This window comes from Helianthus annuus, chromosome 9 (genome assembly GCF_002127325.2).
Source record: "Helianthus annuus cultivar XRQ/B chromosome 9, HanXRQr2.0-SUNRISE, whole genome shotgun sequence".
Taxonomy (NCBI): Eukaryota; Viridiplantae; Streptophyta; class Magnoliopsida; order Asterales; family Asteraceae; genus Helianthus; species Helianthus annuus.
This window is the reverse complement of record NC_035441.2, coordinates 115364553-115378060: the sequence shown is the minus strand read 5'-3', so window position 1 is coordinate 115378060 and position 13508 is coordinate 115364553. Positions and strand designations below refer to the sequence as shown.

Genomic DNA, 13508 nt, shown 5'->3' with positions numbered 1-13508 from the left:
AATGGGTTAAAAGGCCAGGAGTTACTAAGAATCCATTTTTAGAAATTAAAGAATTAGTTATGAAAGTCGGGATAGATGGTGTGCTTGCAGGTCTTCGTTAATTTGAGGATGAGAGAAACGAAGACGTTACAGGGGTTCATACTTTGACTAGTCAAGGAATCAATGTGTACTTATTCTATAAGGATCAAACGGGTTCTGTTGAATATGTTGCGTCCATACTTGGTATTCCAAAGAAACCGATGTTTTATGTAGTCAAAGAAGCAGTTTCACTAACTGATAGTGGTGAATCAATTAGGACCAACTGGATTACTTATATCTCAACTGACAGCATGTTGATTTCTTTATTATGCATGATGATATGCTGGTCTAGATGATTAGTGATGTGTTGTTTTACTGATCTCAAAAGTTGATATTACTCGTATAATGTTGGCCTGAACCATCAATTTTTGCCACTACTGTGGGAAGATAGTATCACTACAAGAAACAGGCACCTTTAGCGACGACACGTGTCGCCGCTAAAAGTCCTTTTCTGTCGCCGCTATTGACTTTTAGCGGCGACATGTCGTCGCTAAAGGGTCGCCGCTATAGATCGGTCGCTATTGGTCCCCTGTCGTCGCTAAAAAGAGTCTGTCGTCGCTATTGTGACTGACTTTTAGCGGCGACATTTGTGACTTTTAGGGGCGACATATGTCGCCACTAAAAGTAAAAAAAAAAAAAGAAAAAAAAATAATTCACTGCTATTTACATTGTTACCCACATACAATTACATGCACTTTTTTTTAGTTTTTCCTAAGCATACATGGACCAAAACGTTCACAAGTATAAGTATACAAAGAATTAAACAGTAATTCACATTTAAACAACCAAAAATTACATAGCAGTTTGTTTATATCACCATATTAAAACAGTAGTAACTAGTGCTTTCAACTCGCGTGTTGTGGCGGGGATGACAAACATTTGTAGTTTGACCTTGTATGAGCTAAACTACAATTTGATTCACGGACCTGTTATGTATCGAAAAGCACCTGCCGCAACTTAACTTGTCGGAAGATGGTAGTTTCTGGCCTCTCTTCATATTCTAAAAAATGTATTAAGTTAGTAATATGCAACAAATTTATTGTAATCTATGTCAGCATTTAAGTTACTAATGAGTTATTACTCATATTTAGTTCTTACCAAAGAAAAATCAATTGCTGGGAACATGGATTTGTATTCACTTATACTTCTCCTCCGATCACAAGGATGAATGCCCTATGCGAATTGCAAAATGTGAGTTCAACAACATATAAATAGTGGGCTAGTTAACGGCTCAAAAGAGGTATAGTTTTTGGTATCTTTGTGCTAGATATTACAAGTGACGTACCATATCCTCTCGACAAAGCTCCACAGCAATGAAGGGAGGACAATTTAGGCTTGAAATTGCAGGACGATTACTGTTGCCCATATTTTCTGCCATCAGTGGAGGCACATCAATCCCAACAGCAGTAGCTTCACCTCCAAAAGCACCAACTGCTGTTTGCATAGTCCTACAAGCATATATAGTGAATTAATCTTAGAGGTGGCAGCTGTGTAATGTGTTAAAACGGGTTCAGATGTAACCTTTTTTTCTCCAGTTTCTAAAATCTTAGTTAATAATTAATTATCTTTACAGAAACAGTTACAATGATAATGTACATCTTTTAATAAAAAATACAACAGGTTGCCTGCCATATAAATAGATTTTGGGCGACTTTCATCCAGTTTAACATGTTCCTCTTTTTGCTAATCTGATTAATTTAACCTGTAATAGGTCCAAATTCTCCTAAAAGAGATAATATATCATGACTTGGATCATAAAAAATAAACCTCATTCTCAACCACATCAAAAAGATAGGGAGGAAGTACCTGAGCAAAGGTGAAACGACCACCAATTCGATATTTTTGATAAGTCTAGACGCATGAACATGCTTCCGAAGATTATCTACCTGTTGGACATATCAAAGTCTCAATATGGAGGTTTCACGGATAAAGCTTAACCAAATTTTAACCCAAATTTTAACCCATTTACATAAATAGGAAAACCAAAACAATAAAACAGAAGAAAAGGAAGGTACCTGGTGCAGCGGACGAGGTGCGGCGCGCGAGCGGCTGAGGAGGTAAGTTGACTCCGAAGGCTGCAAGTCGTGGCGGCGAGCGAGCCTCTGGTCGGGTTGAATCAATCTGGCAGCGCCGTGGGGTTTGGGGTGTTCATAAAACTCGAATGGCATTGAAAATCAAAGGTAGTGCATATATTCAATTATTCCAGGAGAAAAATGTATGTAAACAATACTTTACACATATGTAAAAACCTTAGAATCGAGCAAAATGTATGTAAACAATACTTTACACATATGTAAAAACCTTAGAATCAAATGGCATTGAAAATCAAAGGTATTGCATATATTCAATTATTCCAGGAGCAAAATTTGAAAAATCTAGAAAAAGAAACTATACTGACCTTTTAAATATTACAAAATACAGATATATCATTTCAAATTGTCGTACCAATTGCTACTAGGGGTGCTCATAAAACTCGCGGGTCGAGACGTGCTCGAAGTTCGCTCGAAAAAGTTCGGAAAAGCTCGATTCAAAATCGGCTCAGTTTTAAATGAGCTGGCTCGGCTCGGTTCGGTTTGTAAACACACCTTCCACATATCTAACTTGATTGTTTAAAAAACACAAGCCAAAACCGAGCGAGCCGAGCCAGATCGAATTTTATACGAGTCGAGCCCGAGCTCAAATTTTTGGCTCGACTAATGATTTCGAGCCGAGCCGAGATGGCTCGTTTGAAGTTCGAACCGAGGTCGAGCTGGCCCTGGCTTGGCTCGAATCGGCTCGTTTACAGCCCTAATTGCTACGTGGTTGGTGTAAATATGACAGGTTGAATTAATATAGGCTACATGTTTTACCAGTAGATCTATCCCTAGAAAACATACTATTGAATTCAAAAGTAAATCCGGTTTCTTATCCCAAAAAAAACATCATAAAGGGAGCTTCTCACACATGGAGATCCTATCTGTGCTCTTTTTTGCCACTTAGTTTTTAAGAACAATAAACCAAAGTCAATAATAAACCTTAAAACGTTCAGCAAGCATCTAAACAACTAAGCAAACTCAAACCTGCCCCAAAAAACAATTAACCACAGAGTCAAACCGAGACCCACTCAGGCCACCATATCAGCACTGCCCTCTCATAATCTCGACATCCCCTCTCTCAGCCCTGCCCATAACACTATTATACTTTGGAATCCGTTCAATATAGCAAAAAAAACTGTACATCAAAACTTGCATAATCCGTTCAAAAACAACATACATCATCCGTACAAAACTTGCAGACAGCATTACTTACACCCTAAATCATCAAAATCAAGAACAGAATCCAATATATCACCCCATATTTTTGCTCTATACTTAATCCATAAAACCAACAGAACCCTAATGTGTTCAATTACCACATAAATAGTAAAACCAAATCAATAAAACTGAAGAAAAGGAAGGTACCTGGTGCAGTGGACGTGGTGCATCGAGCAAGCAGTTGAGGATCTGTGAGATGACTCCAAACGCTGCAGATCGTGGTGGCGAGCGAGCGGCTGTGGCTGAGTCGAATCAATTTGGCGGCATCTTGGGTTGGGGTAGGGCTGGTGGATCGATTTGGGGGGGAATGAGTGATTTGTTTGCCCGCCACATGTTTTGTACACCTAAAGCCACAATAAAACATGGACCGTCAGATTGCATAGAGGATCAATGGTCAGGGATTTGTTTTAGAACCTACACACGGATTGGGGCTTTTAGCGACGACTTCTTTGGTGTCGCCGCTAAAGGGGTCGTCGCTAAAAGCCAACTTTCTTGTAGTGTATGGTTTTAGTTGCCTGTTGGATGTTGGGATACAACTGCAGCTTTGATATGAGATTAATAGATATAAAATTCAATATGGGTCAATGGGTATTTGTGGGAAAAAGTTATATTAGAATAAACTACATGTTGAGAGATAGGCTGATCATGGGAATTTGTATGTGTATGAAATGTTACTGTCACTATATACATGTATGGACCCACATAAAGAAGTTGTTGAATTGGCAATATGAGTTTCTTAGAAATAGAATTTGGAAGCACACAAAGAATCATGCTGGTAACAATAAGGACTTTGATTTATATTGCACAACTGAGATATTGATGATTGAGAATTCTTTTCTTGGTACAACCCTGGAACAAATATGCTACTTGTCATACTTGGGATTTGCACTTGGTTTTATGAAGGAATATCATGATGTTTCACAAGACTTGTCATACCTGGGATTTGATAGTTTTATGCTTAACTATGAAAAAGAACAAATTTGGCATGTTATGGAGTCAAATTATGGCTACTGTTAAGTCAAGATGGTGACAATTCAACAAAAGATTTATATCTTTTTCCAGCAAAACATGAAGTTGAGCAGGAGTTTAGTGGTCAAACATTCTCTTTTGTTTTTGACACTTTTGATTAATGGGTTGGGTTGTTACTTTGTACTTTTGAGGTCAAAAGTCTTATAGGAGGGAAGTATTGTTACGTGTCAAAATAACTAGACCTCGATGTCGGCTCTTCGCCACCTGGGGCTGTAGTATGTTCCAAGGGATGGGCGAACAAAGGCCTCAATGTAATTGTTCTATAATCTAGGGAGTTATTGGTTAATTAGTGAGTATATAGTTGGGTGTGTTGTAACGAAGACATCGATGATTTGATAAGGGTTTTCCCTCTTCTTCTGTGTTTCTTCCTTTCTTTTATCGATCTATCCTGATTACCATTTCAGATCGTATCAGATCAAGAATTAATTATTGTCGGAATCTATGTTGATGATTTGATTCTAACAGGGTCAAGTCGTCAGAAAAAAAAATTGAAGAGTTCAAGTCACAAATGAATCGCAAATTTGAGATGCAAGACCTGGGATTACTCGCATATTATCTTGATTTAGAAGTGTTCGAAAAAGAAGGTGATATAACAATAAAACAAGAAAGTCACGCAGATAAGATCTTAAAGCTTAGTTTTCATATAGAAATTTTTTTTTTTTTAGATAAATACGTTTACGACCCCACGTTTTATAATTTTTTAGGTATATATGTTTTAGACTCCAGGTTAGAAATCTCAAGCTCCGCCACCGGAAGCAGTGACGTTATGGGTAGTAAATCAATCGGTAATATCAATTGTTTGCTCCAACAGACTAATCTAAATTATGCTATAACTACAAAAACAAGCCTGAAGGAGTACATGATCTAGAAATTGAGATGAACATGTTCATGAGCTAGTTAGAGATTCCGGTGACTGGTTATCGGTTTTCTTGAGCTCAGAGTCAACCTTCTCTTCCACCTCCTTCCTTATCTTTCCTTGTTCTTCTTTATTCTTATCAATCTCTGCTTCAATTCTTTCCCTCTGCCAACAACAATATTGATACATATATATTATTATAATCAGCGTATTTATTTATTTGAAAAAAGAAAAAAGGGTAATAAGATTATGATATGGACCGACGTCGTCTAGAGTATAGGTAGGTGGTTGTTTAACACCATGAACAGCGGCGCGGTTAGGAGTCTTTCCTGCAAACAGGCGACTCCACCTTACATGGCTGAGATTTCTCGGGGTTATTTTGATTATCATCGTCGTTTTTGCAAATGTTTTTGTTGTGGTTGTGTTTTACATTTAATCTCATCTGGTGATGAATCAAGTGATGATGAGTAGGGTCCGTTCTCCAAGATGGCTAGCATGCAATGTTACCACGTGGATGATAGATACTACACGTGTTCTATTTTTATTTTATTTTTTTAACTGTCAATATATAAAGTTATCACACTCCCACTTTAATCAGACTATATTGTCTTAATCAAACCCCGCTTACTAACTTTTACACGTGTTCCTTTGGTTATTGTTTCTTTAGATATAATCATGAATGAAAGTATATATGCGAGCCCGTCCCTATAGGCTTTCAAGGTTGAGAAGAGGCTTAAGCCCATAAAAAAGTAGGGGCTTCCAACTCTTTAAAAACCTTTGATACACTATATTGGAATGGACGGGGAATGGAATGGACGAGGTAATGAAATGGATGAGGTAATGGAATGGATCTTACCATTCCATGTCTTGTTTGGTTGCCATGTGAAAATGGAATGAAGCATTACTTTTTGTTGTTTGGTATGCGAGAAAAGACGAATGAATAAAATCGGATGGAGGTGGGTGGTGGTAGGTGGCAGTTGTAACGGCGGCGGTGGTGGGTGGAGACGGCGGCAGGTGGTGATCGTGGTGGTGGGTGGCGGCGGTGGTCGGAGGTGGTAGTGACGGTGACGGTGGTCGCAGGTGGTAGCGGCGGTGGCGGTTGATAGCGGTGGCGGAGGTTGGTGGCGACGATGGCAGTGATCGAAGGTGGCAGCGGTGATGATCAAAGGTGGGTGGTGGCAGTGATCGGAGGTGGTAGCGGCGACATTGGGTGGCGGCGATGGCGCTGGCAGGGACGGAGGCGGGTGGCGGCGGCGGTTGGTGGCGGCAGGAGGCGGCGGAAGTGGGTGACGGCGGCGGATGGATGGATGGATGGTGGCTGGTGGCAACGCTGGTGGGTTGTGGTGTTGTTAATGAAAGGTGAAGAGGGGATGGAATGGAAAAAAACAGGGGGGTGGATGGAATGATTTTGAGGGAATGGAATGCATTTTAGAATGGACGATTTCATTCCATTGACCAACCAAACACTGTTTTCTTCATTCCTTCACAATACTTCATTCCATTCCACCTCTCATTCCTGCATACCAAACGCTACCTATGTGTATTACTTCCTCTATTAGGTCAAATAAACAAAACTTAGACTATATGTATTGCAAGGCCCAATTAAAGAACTTGTTTTAAAATAAAAAAAGACTTAATTTCAACTCCAAGCAATATGCAGTTTATTTTTAATTTAGGTCGATATTTTTATTCTGGCTAATGTAACGTCTTGCACGCTCATGCAACTCAACGGTGTCGCCAATTGGGGAGAATATATGGGAAATTAATGGTGTTATAAGGATAGTCCAGGTTGGTTAACGGCTATTTTTTATAGTAATTTCTATACATTGCGCTTTACTCAATCAACTGTTTGCCCTAAATCCCTAATTGATACTTCGAATTTTTTAATTTTGATATTATGTTTGAGAATTTGCAATTAAGACTTGGAAGGTAGAAAGTAGAATCGATGTTTTCTTTGTACCAATTCAAAAGGGGCATGATTTTGTAGTTCGTTTAGGGTCTTCAAAAACATCAGCTAGGTCAGTCCTTAATACACCAACAAGGACCACCGTTTTTAAAATCGCAAAAAAAAAAAAAAAAAGTCATGTTTTTAGCCTAGTAGACCATCTCTTTTAGACGCACAATTGTCAAAAATTTTAGGTCTAAAGGATTTTGTTATTCTTATTCTTATTTGCTTGCTTAATCTTTAAATACGTTTACAAAGCAGGATCTACAACATTAATCAACTATAGACATGAGATACATTAGATGCAAAGAACATAATATGAAGAACCATTGTTGTTTGATATTGATGAACTGAGGAACAAGAGTGAGATGTAACTGGCCATATGTTTTGCTCCGTATGCCATATGGAACTTCAGTGACGAAGTTTGAACGAAAAATCAGTAGGGGAGGAAAGGCGGACTCTCAAATTCCAAATCATGGGGCCGGACTCTCAAAATCCAATATTTTACATAACAAAAAACAAAATTTTCAAATATTCAGTAAAATTAACACTACAAAGCGAAAAAACTGGGGCGACGGGGGCACCCCCGGCCCCAAAGAAGCTTCGCCCTTGTGGAACTCTCTATCTCTTCGTAGATCTGGCCCCATGGTGGCGACCATGAGGCATGGCACGTCAAATTGATCATGCATGTGTTTAACTCACACACCCTTAACTTGCTTAGATGCATTGCAAGCAGTAATCTTGCGGATTGATCTGTGCAAAAAGTACTACTTTTTGTCTCATGTTAGCACAATTCATAAATTATGAAACCAATACACAAATTTTATGTAGAGTTTTTTTTATCTATGATTGCATTTTTATCATCTACTATAGAAACCTTTGAAATGAAATTTTAGTGCCTTGTATATGAAAACCTTAAAGGCTACAATCAACATGTCCCATATACCTTCTTGTAAGCAGTTGAATTGTTCTTATGAAAAATTAAGTCGATCGGTAGGATTTTTGTAACCAGTTGCATTTTTAGTTCAAATCTTAGACTTTATTGGTGTCCATAACAGTTAAATTGTTATATTGACACGTCTAGCTGTTGGGTTTATGTGGTAACCAGCTTAAATATTTTATTTATCAAAACCCGGTTTAATAAATAATAGTCAATTAATTAATCGAGTTAATTAATCCCATGAATCAACTTTATACAAGACAACAAGATCGTATGAAGTATATGTGACAAGTTTAACTATTGATCTCCTAAGATCAATTGTTCAAAACTAGGTAATAGCATTTTCGTACATGTTAGGTTCAAACAATTGAAGAAAAAAATAGAGGAAGGTATTCTGGTCCTTTCCCACTTGAACTCCCCCCCCCCCCCTTGATTTTCAAAGGGCTATAACTTTTTCATATGTTAATAATTAAAAAAAAATACACCGTGTTAACGTGCATTTCATTCTCTTTAATTCAAGCAGGCTATTGTCATAGTTTTCTTTTAAAAAAAATACATGATTTTGAATACAGATTACGTGAATTTGAATACACAACACATGACTATGTGATTTTGAATACCCGTTACGTGATTACGTAATTTCATTATAGTATGTGAAACCAAACTAAGTGATTACGTCATTACGTAACAATAGTTGACTATGTATTATTACGTGACTACGTGATTTGAATACCCATTTCGTGATTACGTGATTTTATTATAGTATTTTGTGTGATACTGAAGAAACACTAAACTAATTAAGGGAACTAATCAGTTTGGTTTATGTTTCTACCATAATGGTTAATCTTCTTATGAATATTTGAGCTCCGACTTGAGGTTCAATCCTGCAAAACAAAACACCGTTACTCGTTAAGAGGGGAATGTGGGGGTTTCCCTCTTAACCGGGCTCCGGCGTGAGAATAAGCAACTGCTTTTGGAGGATAATCAAGTGTTAAGAGTGAGAGTAGAGGGAATCGGATGTTTAACCTGTGGAAGGAGGTCTCTATTTATAGCCGGAGAGGTGTAAGAGGATATGGGCTGATGGGCCTTGGGCCGGAAATGGACAACACAACGGATGTGCTCTTTGTCTCACTAGTGTCAACCGTTTAGTGGCTTCTAGAAGTTCTTCGGTGCTGGCGCACCTTGATTGGAGCCACGTGTCGTTGTTGTCGGCCCTGCTGCTCTTCTGCCATCAGCAGACAAGTGGAGATCGTGGGACAGATGTCTCCGTCCCCTGATTGGTGCCACGTAGGCGTCCTTACGTACTTCTCGTCAGACGATCGTGGCGCACGATTGACCAGAGCCTGCTGGACGCTCATTGGCTCTTTTCATTGCCACTTGTACCTTGTGTACCACTGGAGGTAGCCTTGCGCTGCCTTCCTATGCGGTTCTTGTTGAGCATCTAACTAACCCGCGTGGGTTAGTATGCCCATGTGCTCTTTTAGTATGCTAAGTGTTGATATTAGAACTTCTTGTGGGCGAGACCTCGCGCGACGTATAGCAGAAAGTGGTGTATCTCGCGCGAGACTCTTGGTAGGAAGTTTATTAAGATAAGGAGTATGGTCCCACGCGCAACCTTGGTGGAGGTTTGCGCGGCTTTTTGGGACCATACCCCTTCAAGTCCCCCCAGTCCAGTGCTGCACCATGCGCACGCAAGTGGTTGGAGCTCTGAACTTGGAAAAAATAAAAGTTGAAGGGAATGTGTCTTGCTTTTGGTTGGTGTGGCGCGACGCGAAGTGTTGTTAAGGTGATGTTACCTTGCGCGCCCTCGATAACTTTTGCATGAAGCTAATTGTAATTTTATGGCGGGAAAAACTTCGAAATTTGAACTCTGGCAGTGAGATAAGTCGCTGATTGCGACGTCTGAGTTGACCCCTGGCACGGATGTCATCATGCCGACTGCGACGGTTGCCCTTCGTGTCAGGAGAGTGAGACCTACGCGTGCGTGGTAACCGTCAACCCTGCTTTTCCGTGTGACGTGGCAGCCTCTCGTTGGTTAGCCTAGCGGCGAAAGCGGCACGTTTACCCATCGCATTAAATGCGATGGGTATATATATCCGAAGAGATGTGAGAGGTTCTCACTTCTCTTCTTTGCTTTCCAACTTTCTCTCGTTTCTCCTCTTTGAATCTTCAAGTCTTGTAACAGGTCTTCAAGATTTTCTTCACATCTTCAAGTTTTTTTCCAGAAACTTGCATCTTTCTTCACGATGACTGAAGAACATCAGGAGGGAGTTTCCCCGGAAGAGGGTCCTGTTCCCGTTCTCCGGTGGGATCTTGGACTTTTCGAGCAGATTGTTAGGAGCTTCCGATTTCCACCGGAGTGGGATGCACGTTACCCGGCTCATAACCAGACGGCGGCCGACGCACCGCCGGGTTATATTACGTTATTTGAAGACTTTTTTCTTCAAGGTAACTTCAGATTACCGGCGACGAACTTCATGGGGCACATATTGCACCATTACAACTTTCATCTTTCTCAGATGAGCCCTCCTGGAATGGTAAGGGTTCGTCATTTTGAGTTTTTATGCCGAGCCCATGGCATCGAGCCGACCGTCGAGAAGTTCTGGGCTTTCTACCAACTTCAACGGACGATGGGGTTTTTCTCGTTTGCCAGCCGTGGTGCTGCAAAGAAGATTTTGTTAAATCCACCCAAGAGTTTCCATGATTGGAAACCCAAATTCTTCTTTATTCGGGAAGAGGTACTCCCGATTGCTATGCCTTTCAGGGATTGGAGTGAGATAGTGCTGAAGGAGGACCTTCCGATCCCAAAGAATGCACGTTGGTATCAACAGTTAACCCCTACGCCGAATCGGGTATTTGGGGAAAATGTGTTGGTGGCCGCACGGATGAGTGACCAGTGGTCACCAGATAGCAAGGAGGTGCCTGTTTTGAAGATTGGCGATCAAGTCAGTGATTTTCTTCCTATTCCTTGTTTCGTGTTTTTGTTTTATTTTACTTATGTATTTTGACTTGTAGAGGCGCAACTATATCAAGCGGCTTTCGCTACTTTCGGTGGGTCTATGGGCGTGCGCCCACTGCGCGAGGATGAGGAAAGCTGGTACGAGCAAATTAGAGGCAATTTTATGTACCCGGTTGCTGATGCATTCGCCTCGCCGCCTACCTCGACTGAAGGTGCGCAATTCCCTAAACCTCGTCCTTTGCGCTCTGTGACTTCTGCTGGGAAAGAGGTTGTCTATCTTTCCAGCGAGGAGTCTGTAGGGTCTTCGAACGGCGAGCTAAGTCCGTGGTCTAACATCTTTGCAGGTGTGTTACGCGACCTGGGGGTTAACCCAGAAGAGAAGAAAAAGAAACCCTTGAAGAAGAAGAAAAAAGCCAACTTGGATACCGAAGTGACCAGTAAGGGGGCTGGTAGTAGTCGCGCAACCGCTGCTGCTGGTAAAGGTACTCTTCGCCTTCGACAGAGTGACTTAAGCGATTATGTAATAATTAGTGATTCACTTAAAGGCTTATCGCGCACAGCTGAGACGAAGGCTGGAGCGGGTGGTTCAAGGAGCTCTGGAAGCGCGGGTTCTCGTAACCCTGATGCTGGCGCGACTCCTTCAACTGCCGCGCATGAAGAAGAGGAAGCTGAAGAAGAAGAGGAGGCTGTTGCACAGTTGGTCAGCAGAAAAAGAGTTAGGAGCGAGACCACAGCTGGTGTGGCTTCCGCATCGGTGGTTGGTGCGATTCCCTTGGTTGGGAAAACGAGCAACCTGCGCTCTCTCTATAGATTTTCTCCTGGTAAACTCCTGACTTCTCTTCCTTTTGCTATTTCCCTTGTTTACTTACTTGGTTTCTGCAGAAACCAAGAAGAAGACCCCTGAGAAGGGGGTTACATTCACTGAGCCAGAGCCGAAGAGGCCGAAGATTACCATTAAATCTTCCCAGACTGTTAAGGATAAAAATGTTAATGAGGGGGATGCGGCGAAGGCTGCCGAGGCGCAGAGAAAAGTTGAGGAGCGTCGGAAGAAAGCTGAGGAAGAGAAGCAGAGGAAGGTTGAAGAAGCGGAGAAGAAGAAGGTTGAGGAGAAGAGAGCTGAGGAGGCGAAGAGGAAGAGAGCCTCTGAGTTGGAGAAGGAGAGGGAGCAGAAGAAGGCTATGGAAAGGCCTGTAAACGATCCAGATTTTGAAATCACTAAGGGTTCTGAGAGGAGGACGGAGCCTGAGGTTACGAAACTTACCCACCCCGCGCATACTGAGGCTCATGATCGCACAAAGATAGTTACTACCAAGGGGTCGGGTCGGTATGTTTCCAGCGGCGCGAGCTCTGGTGGGGCTGGGGGCTACAACCCAAATGTCATTGGGGCAAAGGATACCCTCGGTGATATCTACTATAAGAGTTATACAGAGGAAGAACGTGGTAGCGCTCCTCACCAAGCTCCCTGGGGTTTGAAGCAAAGGGACACTTTTCAGGAATTCGGGCCCTGCCGCGATTGGTTTTTAAACTCTTTTACTCCCGGCGAGGTTAACCGGCAGATGGCGAAGACCCATGAAATGTTGTACCGAACTTATGTGATCGGGGAGGCCAATGCACGCGCCGCTAATCATCAAATAGTTCGTGAGTGGCGAACGATGGTTAGGGAGCGGGCAGATTGGGAGGGTTATCGCGAGCGGATGTTGAAGCGTATCACCGATTTTGAGAAGTCCAAAGCTGCCTTTGATGAGGAGAAGGCCAAGTTTGATGCGGACAGGAAGGCAGAGGAATGGGGGCGTGAGGGCCTGAAAAATAAACTACAAGCTGCTGAACAGCAACTGGCCAAGGAGAAGGCCGAGTTTAAGCGCATATGCGAGAAAGATAATGAGCGCGCGTTCGCAGCTCGGAACAAGATTGTTGACCTTGAAGCTAAGATTGTGGAGCTTACTGCGAGGGTTGAGGATGCACAGGCTGAAAAGGCTGCCAAGCAGCAGATTGAGGTTAGCTTACCACTTTCTTTCTTGCTATGCTGTTTACGAAATAGCCTAAGTCTTTTGTCTCTTTTCAGGTTGAGTTGGCTTATGTGAAGGCGCAAATGTCTAGCAAAGATAAGGATCTGCATGCCAAGGATGTCGAGATTACTGAGCTTAAACGTCGCCTGAATGACCAGATTGATAGGTGCGAGTCCTTGGAGATCGACCTCGGAGCGGAGAAAGTTAAGGTTGCCACTGCAGAAGAGGCGCGCACTGTCAGTGTCGCCGCCCTTAATGTAGCGCAGACTAACTACTCTGAGGCGCAAGGTATCGTTGATACACTTGTCTCTGAGGCTGAGTGGATGCGCAATCGTGGAGTAGTGCTGGTAAGTTTGCACTTATAAGCTTAATTTGCTAAAGGTTGCCTTTAATACGCAGTTT

The 13508-nt window shown here is 41.9% G+C and overlaps 1 protein-coding gene across 3 annotated transcripts; it reads right to left on the bottom strand.

The window, feature by feature from the left end:
- Nucleotides 1–812: 812 nt before the first annotated feature.
- On the bottom strand, nucleotides 813–3702 carry LOC110878243 (phosphoglycerate mutase-like protein). 3 transcript variants are annotated; one of them, XR_004866997.1, is made up of 7 exons: nucleotides 3519–3702; nucleotides 3138–3237; nucleotides 2094–2199; nucleotides 1885–1964; nucleotides 1364–1526; nucleotides 1177–1251; nucleotides 813–1078 (listed from the first exon to the last, which is right to left on the bottom strand). XR_004866997.1 is itself a non-coding variant. In XM_022126520.2 (6 exons), the coding sequence occupies exons 1-6, from the start codon at nucleotides 3539–3541 to the stop codon at nucleotides 980–982; spliced, it is 546 nt and encodes a 181-aa protein (XP_021982212.1). In that variant the 5' UTR covers nucleotides 3542–3701; the 3' UTR covers nucleotides 813–979. The 3 variants fall into 3 exon arrangements, 1 of the variants encoding a protein (XP_021982212.1); XR_002557735.2 differs by lacking the exon at nucleotides 3138–3237 and having other exon boundaries at nucleotides 2094–2234; nucleotides 3519–3701; XM_022126520.2 differs by lacking the exon at nucleotides 3138–3237 and having other exon boundaries at nucleotides 3519–3701.
- Between the last annotated feature and the right edge of the window lie 9806 nt (nucleotides 3703–13508).